The 8,200-nt window shown below is 39.5% G+C and overlaps 1 protein-coding gene across 1 annotated transcript in view; it reads right to left on the bottom strand.

Annotated features, from left to right (window-relative positions):
- Window positions 1–1,380: 1,380 nt before the first annotated feature.
- Window positions 1,381–8,200, bottom strand: part of BAIAP2L1 (BAR/IMD domain containing adaptor protein 2 like 1) — a 65,194-nt gene continuing 58,374 nt past the window's right edge. Inside the window, exons 13-14 of the mRNA XM_065411984.1 lie at window positions 2,381–2,421; window positions 1,381–1,456 (exon numbers count right to left, since the gene is read on the bottom strand). Coding sequence (XP_065268056.1) covers window positions 1,381–1,456; window positions 2,381–2,421 — 117 coding nt within the window. The remainder of the gene's footprint in view (window positions 1,457–2,380; window positions 2,422–8,200) is intronic.

The raw sequence follows: 8,200 nt of genomic DNA, 5'->3' as shown, positions 1-8,200 counted from the left end.
GGTGCTGCTTAGAACTGTGGTGGATCACTGGGTCAACAGAGTTAGAGTGAAACAGACCATTCAGTAGGTGGCTACTGACCTTTCAGCACCAGGGTTTTTCCTTGGTCATTACTTACCGGAAATGAGAAGGCCCAACTCTGCCTCTTCTAGGAGATTAGACTCTGGGGCAGTAGGGTGATAGGCACAGGTGAGGATTTAGGGGCTCAAAGTATCAGTATCACCATGATTAGAACTCAGTTTTCTGTGGTCAGACCACCAAACCTGTAACATTGTTATTAAATATAACAATATAATACCCCTTTAAATACAATGTTCAGAACAATCCTGCAGTGGCAGGGGGATGGACAAGATAACTGAATTTCTGTGACTTAAAGGGGCACTGTTTACTTAGCTATAGGCAACACAATGTTTACTTATATTACTACCAATCACTTGGGATTATTACAAAAAAATTAAAAATCCAATTTACTTTTCACATTTCTCTAATTATGGACAAAAGTAAATTGTCAGTTTCTGAGTGCTGCAATCTTTGGGATACAGAGGGGGAATGTTTGTTTAAAGACAACTGTTTGCACTGGAATTTGAAGAAAAATTGTGGCAACATTGTTTAATTTTTTTTTTTATAAAACAAGTTTTTGACAAATTTCAGTAGACATGGTCCTCTTAAGGATAGTACTGTGTTGCAAATGGGTGTCCCCCCCCCCACACTTTAAATAGTTATTTCATTAGAACAATAATACTCCTTTTTCAGAGTAGAACATTACTGAACTAAAAGTCAGACTTTGTATAATTTTAGTAGCTTTATGCTGACACTTCAGATCAAATAATTTGCATTTTAACATCAAGCAAAGCATACTACATTTGTCTAAGCTCTTAGAGGATAAATATTTATTTATAACCTAAAACAATGCAATACATAATCATTTTATACAGTCAAACTTCTACTCTTAGTATTAAGGCAACAGTTGCATTGTTCCTTTTATTAAAAAAAATGCAGGTTTTTTTCTTTTATATATCTACTAAACAATATATGCAGACTTAAACACAAACTTATCCATGGTATTTTCCATACAACAGATAGAGAGCATTTTGATAAAATATTAAGTATGCAGGTAACTACAGTATTCAAACTTCCCCCATACTTTCACAACTGTCTTTCTTCCTAAAAAAGGCATGTAGTGTAAAATCAAGCCAAAATTCTCAAACATTTTAACCCAGAGCAATTACCTCATTTAGAAAGCAGATGGATTGTTAAAATCAGAAATCCACTCCAATATTCTCCTACTGTACACTAATTACATTTAAACAAACAGCCTTTGTAAATCATATTGCTGAACATAGTGTTTACAGGGAGTAAAAATATTTTCATGAATATTATATTCATCGAATTATTGGTGCTGATCTGTCATTTGTTACTGTTGGTCGGAGTTTCACAGTGGTAAAAGGATTTTCTCCGCTGTGAAAAGAAATATAAAATTACTACAGGTGTGAGGGCAAGACAAGGTATATGAGTAGCATGACTAAAAAGTAACTCTCATAAGCTACCATTCAGTAAAACACTTAAGTACGTACTTGTGCTTATGTGCTTTACTGAATAAGGATGGATTTAAGTATATGCTTGAGTACTTGGTTGAATGGAGGCCATCGTTTGTATGCACTTGTTTCAGGGAGTTATTTGGATTTTGTTCCCAGGTTGAATTTTTAGTACACAAATTTCTATATTCAAAATACACAAGGAATTAAATGCTGCAGTAAAACTGTATTGTGCAACAATTTCAGACTAAAATTTACATTTCCTTCTCTGCACTGACCCTTACATGAAGAATAAAATGAGTGTTTCAACTACAAGACACTTTGCAATTATTTTTTAACTTAACTAGAATGAAAAATATTTTTATGGGTTCAGTTTGAGGGCTCTTAACAGAGCAAACCCTTTTTCATCCGTGTAGCCCAAGGAGCTTTCACTTTCCATATCTGGGACTTCCTTAAAACTGGTTGAAACAGGAGTGATGTTCTCATTGCTTTTTCTTTCCAATCCTTTATGTTTTCTGTTTGACCCCAAACTAAGAGCCTGACCCTGCTGCCTTTCATGTAATGGGAAAAATCCCATTGACTTCACTGGGGCTAATTTCCCTTATTTTGCCTGGGCTATAGTTCCCTGGACCCCACAGTGTTTTTAATTGCAGTGTAGACATGCCCTAAGAGTCTTCATAGGGGATCATCAGCCTGCTCCTAAGTGAAAGCCTGGTTTGTAATGTGTGCCTTGCTTTTTTACTGCTGCCCAGTAGGGGAAACTGCAAAATGGACACCTATTTTCCTTTTAAAGACCAACTACTACTACATTAGCCTGTTATTTTAACATATGCTAAACAAAACATACCTTAGGAAAGGTGGTTTTATAATGCCATTTATAACAGGTTTCTGCAAAGGAAAGAAAGGCTGTTATACAGGTTACCACATCAATTCTGAAAATTGTTTAGAAAGATAAGCTACCTGCTTGCAGTTGTTTGATAGTCAAGAATAAATTTATATTTAAACAAATTATGTATTCCCATCATTCACTATTCCACATTATTTGGCTGCACAATGAAATACTCAGCCAATAGGAAGGGACAATAGCAGTTCAACTGCAGAGGGATATGGAGAAAAAAAACCAGTAAGACCAATGCTTGAATATCAAACGTAGAAAATTAAATAAAAAAATCAAATACATGGAGACCCACAGAGATCTTCACTGTAAAATATTACCCTTCTATTGTTTTCAAATGTAAGGTCTGCATGGGTTACCTGCATGTAATTGCTAGTTGAGCATATAGATCAAATCAGGAGTTATAAAAACACATGGGAACAAAAACATTAACCAAATAAGTAAAAGAAGGTTCTAAAATAGGCTGGGAGAAATCTACTGATCTGACAGGTTAAGAATCCCAAGATGTTATATCTATCTATCGTAGCATATTACAATTCATTCCTCTAAATTTATGAGCCTCATTACGTGCAGCAGTCATTAACATAACACACAACTTGTAAAATGCTAGTGATTACAATAAGACACCAATGCATGAATGGCTGGTCTGGACTTGCTCAGTTGTAAGAATGCAAATACATATTTTAGATGTTATTTCTATAAACAGGATGTAATCAATATATCTGCTTGATGCATTGTGAAATCATGTAAAAAATAAAGACACCCAATTTAATTGCAGGTTTGAAATTAAAAACAGTAGGGCACCGATTCTGATCTGTTTTATACTGGTTGCACTCTAGTCTAGCTGCATTTACTTCAGTGTAGCTACTGCAGAGTTGCAATGGATTGAGTTCAGAATCAGACCCTTCCGTTACTCTTTTGCACTGAAAAAAATATCATTTTTACATGCATCTGTGCTTTCTCCACTATCTGTAGTAGTGTGATACAATAAAAAGGAAAGGATGTGAATAGCCATATCTTTACCATTTCATTACTATTAACGGTCACATATTTAAATATGAGACAAAAATATTACTGTCTGGCTAAAATTAATATCTGGTACTGTACATTACTTTTCCTCCTGAAATACATATTCAATTGTGAAGTTCAGATAATTACCCAAAAGATGGCAGTGTTGCACTGCCGTAATGTTGTTATAATAGTCAGTTTTACAGCTGAGATAAGGAAAGCTATCATAGCAGTGACATTTCAGACACATATCTGAAATGTTTTCTTGAGGCCATCAAACTAGTTCCCCTTTATACTGCCTATTAGGGAGAAAAATTATACTAAATCAACCGTATAAGTCAATGCATAAATCAGTTCAATAAATGTACACTGCAAAATAAACAATCATATTGCTTCTAACAGTTGTCAACCGAAGAACGAAACAGCAGTTCAAAGATGATGAAAAATTGCAGTTACTAAAATGAAAAATTCCTGTTTTATATTTGAACAAACACACTTGAATAAAATTATAGGAATACATGATTGTCAACCAGTAAATGAGTCCTCATTTGGTTTACACTAAGCATTTCCTTTGCATGGGTATTCTAGGTGTTTAATTTTTTAAGTATACAACTGTTAGAAAGAAAATTGGATTGGTAAACAAGGGTCTATAAAACCTTTGTTTTTATGTACATTAAACAATTGTATCAATATAGTTAAATCTAGATGTGTGGTTTCTAATTTCACCAGTATGGGTGAAAAGGTATTTAGGGATCCATACTCATTTAGGCCCCAATTCAGCAAGGTACTTAAGCATGTGACTAACTTTATGTGCATGAGCAGTCCCATTGAAGTCAATGAGATTGCTCACACCCTTAAAGTGTTTAAATACCTTGGTGTATCATAGCCTGAATCATGGGTTGCTTGTTATTAAACAAACACGCCTCCCCTCCCATCAAAATGAAGTATTTTTAAAATCTGGGCTGCTATACTAATCCTTTTAAATGTAATTGTTCTGTAAGGAATCTTTCTGCCCCATGAAGTGAAATATCAGAAGGGTAGCCGTGTTAGTCTGTATCCACAAAAACAACGAGGAGTCCGGTGGCACCTTAAAGACTAACAGATTTATTTGGGCATAAGCTTTCGTGGGTAAAAAACCCACTTCTTCAGATGCATGGAGCGAAAATTACAGATGCAGGCATAAATATACTGACACAGGAAGAGAAGGGAGTTACCTGACAAGTGGAGAACCAGTGTTGACAGGGCCAATTCAATCAGGGTGGATGTGGTCCACTCCCAATAATTGATGAGGAGGTGTCAATACCAAGAGAGGGAAAATTGCTTTTGTAGTGAGCTAGCCACTCCCAGTCCCTAGTCAAACCCAAATTAATGGTGTTAAATTTGCAAATGAATTGTAGCTCTGCAGTTTCTCTTTGAAGTCTGTTTTTGAAGTTTTTTTGTTGAAGTATGGCTACTTTAAAATCGGTTATAGAATGTCCAGGGAGATTGAAGTGTTCTCCTACTGGTTTTGTATGTTACCATTCCTGATGTCTGATTTGTGTCCATTTATTCTTTTACGTAGAGACTGTCCGGTTTGTCCAATGTACATGGCAGAGGGGCACTGTTGGCAGATGATGGCATATATCACATTAGTAGATGTGCAGGTGAATGAGCCCCTGATGGTGTGACTCATGTGGTTGGGTTCAGGGGTGGCTCCAGGCACCAGCGCACCAAGCGCGTGCCTGGGGCGGCAAGCCGCGGGGGGCGGCCTGCCGGTCGCCGTGAGGGCGGCAGTCAGGCGGCCTTCAGTGGCGTGCCTGCGGGAGGTCCGCTGGTCCCGCAGCTTCGGTGGCAGGTACGCTGAAGGCACGGGACCGGCGGACCTCCCGCAGGCGTGCCGCCGAAAGCCGCCTGACTGCCGTGCTTGGGGCAGCAAAATACATAGAGATGCCCCTGGTTAGGTCCTCTGATGGTGTTGCTAGAGTAGATATGGGGACAGAGCAGGCAATGGGGTTTGTTACAGGGATTGGTTCCTGGGTTAGTGTTTCTGTGGTGTGTTGTGTAGTTGCTGGTGAGTATTTGCTTCAGGTTGGGGGGCTGTCTGTAAGTGAGGACTGGCCTGTCTCCCAAGGTCTGTGTGAGTGAGAGTTTTCATGAAGTGAAAGTAACTTTCATTGCCTCAACTTTAAACCAAGAACACAGAAGCAAAACCCCAATACCTAAGCCACTAAGCTATCCACTCTTTGTAAGTCAAAATACTTCAGTGAGTTAAATTGTGCTTCAGTATAAATTGCATTCTATTGTATATTGTTCCATTTGAACACTAACTTAATAGTGCAGAATATTCTAGATCAGCCTGGTGTTACATGGAGGGAAGGACAGGCAGTAAGTGAGTAACTCTACATTGTGCTCCCCTTTTCCCTGAATATGCGCAAGCTCCTCAGTGTGAGCTCCACTTGGTCTGAGTTTTGTGGGTTCTTTTAGGGGAAGGAGTTGGAGTAGGCAAGGGGCATAGAGCAGGCATGACTCTCCACAGCTGGCTTCCCTTCTGATGTAAGTGGCAGTGATTTCTCTCTACAACTTCTATCCCTTCTGGAGTGGAAAAGGTTGGGGGCAGCAAGTGGGCATTGCAGAAATGTTGCTGTCAGGCCTTAGGGGCACCCCAGACAGAAGTGATGAAGATCACACCCTCAGGAGCTATGGAACTCACTTTTCCCTATGTACATTTCGTATCCACAGAGCTTGCCCGTAGTGCCCCTCTCTCCTTTCTAAGAGGCTATAAACCCATCTTTTCCTCTGAGGGGAACATGCAGCTCTAACTACCCAAGGGGAACACGCCAGAATTTTACAGGTGATTTTGCTCTTCCTCTGGGTTTTTCCGTGCAATGACAGCACAGGAGCCACTATCATTATGTTTATTAATTTTAAAAAATCACCTAAAATGAATGGTCTCTAAAAGTCACCAGAGGTAAATTAACCACATGAAAAACTACACAGCACAATGCTGCTGAGACAACTTAACTGATGCAATAATTTAACAGAACTACAGTAAGTCACCTCTTTCCCTGTCACATGGCAAAGAACGCACTGTACTGCTTGCTTAGCAACTTCCACTGTGCTAATAAATCTTTAAACTATTGCAAATGTGATCATAGTCAAAGGACATGTTGATCTAGTAGGACTCACCAGTTAGCCACAGAATAAATGAACCAATATATAATTCTGACATTATATAATTGTTAAGGCTCATTTATTCTTCATCCAAAAATGAAAACTGCAAATGTTTCATAATGTAGGTGCTTCATTCACATAATTATTTTGGAAGTTCCTCGATACTTTGTCAAATCTTTTTTTTAAAACTTTTCCAGTATTTTTTTGTTAAACACAATACTGTACTATATTTGCTTTTTTTGTCTCTGGTGCTTCCTGATTGCATACTTCCAGTTCCAAATGAGGTGTGTGGTTGATTGATCAATTCATAACTCTGAGGTTCTACTGTAGTTGATTTACAAATTCACCCAAAGCTAGAATATAAATCTTATTTTTTTGGAAATCCATTTTATGGAGCTTAAGAAGTTTTATTCTCACAGGAGCAAGCTATCCTAGAAACCCTACAAGGTAGTGAGGTCATACAGTTCTATGCAACAGAACTCATTACTTATCATTGTAAGTAAGTAAAACCACTTTTTGAAGTACGGCTTCAAAAGTAGCTTAGAAAATGGTTTGCTCAGAGCACTCAGTGAACAATCTGGATGTACTCTTTTAGTAAGAAGGCGTCAAGTATGTATGGGCTATAGCATTTGAATGACTTCTTCCTTGAAATATATAGCAGCTAGTCACATCTTCTGTTCCAAATAAAGAAAACATCTGGCAGGTCAGCAACAACCAGCAGTGCAAGTATGCCAGTATGCTCCGGTATGCCATACCAGCAAGCTATTTATAGCCGGTACGGAGTACCGGAAAGACACAGCAGCAACCCTGCCGGAGAAGAGGGCTGGGGGCGGGGCTAGAGGTTCTGCTCCTTTCCCCGCTGGGAGGGGCAGCATTGGGGAAAGGAACAGAACGTCAGCAGCTCCTCCAATGGCTGTCCCGCCCGCCCCTAGCCTCACCCCCCCAGCACGGTCTTCTGGTGGGTCTGCTGTTAAGTCTGTAGTACACAGACGGAGACCCAGCTCCGTGGAAGGGCCAGGGGTTCTGCTCCTTTCCCCGGTGCAGCAGGAGGAGGACAGAGCCCCCCCTCCAAGTTAACATGGGATGGATCATGGAGACGGGATGGGGAGAGCGTGGGGGCCCTGGGCTGGGGCGGTGAGGAGTCACATGGAGGGTCACATGCCCCCCTTAGTTGGTGGCCTCCCCCACACCTCTGGTACTGGCAAGAAATTGATTTTATTTGCACCACTGGCAACAACAGCTGTTTACCACATCTAATAATAAATCCAAAAGCAAACAAAGTAATAGCAAAACTGTCTACAGAGTTTAACAACAAATGCAGTGTGGCTATTGGAAGAACATTTACATGTACAATATTAGGAGTTGTAGTCATGCTCAAGTGTATAAATTGTTATTACACCCATTGAAGCAGTGGCGTTGGAACAATTTATAGTGGGTGTGCTGAAAGCCACTGAAGAAAACTATACCCTGTATATGATGGAAACCACTTCAAGCCAAAGGGTGCTACTGCACCCCCAGCACTCCTGCATTGAAAGAATGGTCATGCACCCCAAAAAAGCAACGTTCATCCCTAAAGGAATATGTAAGCCAGGAGGAAGGAGAAGTAATGCTTTG

This window comes from Emys orbicularis, chromosome 10 (assembly GCF_028017835.1).
Source record: "Emys orbicularis isolate rEmyOrb1 chromosome 10, rEmyOrb1.hap1, whole genome shotgun sequence".
NCBI classification, from domain to species: Eukaryota; Metazoa; Chordata; order Testudines; family Emydidae; genus Emys; species Emys orbicularis.
Note: the sequence above shows the minus strand (reverse complement) of the source record. Positions and strands in the feature narration are given on the sequence as shown.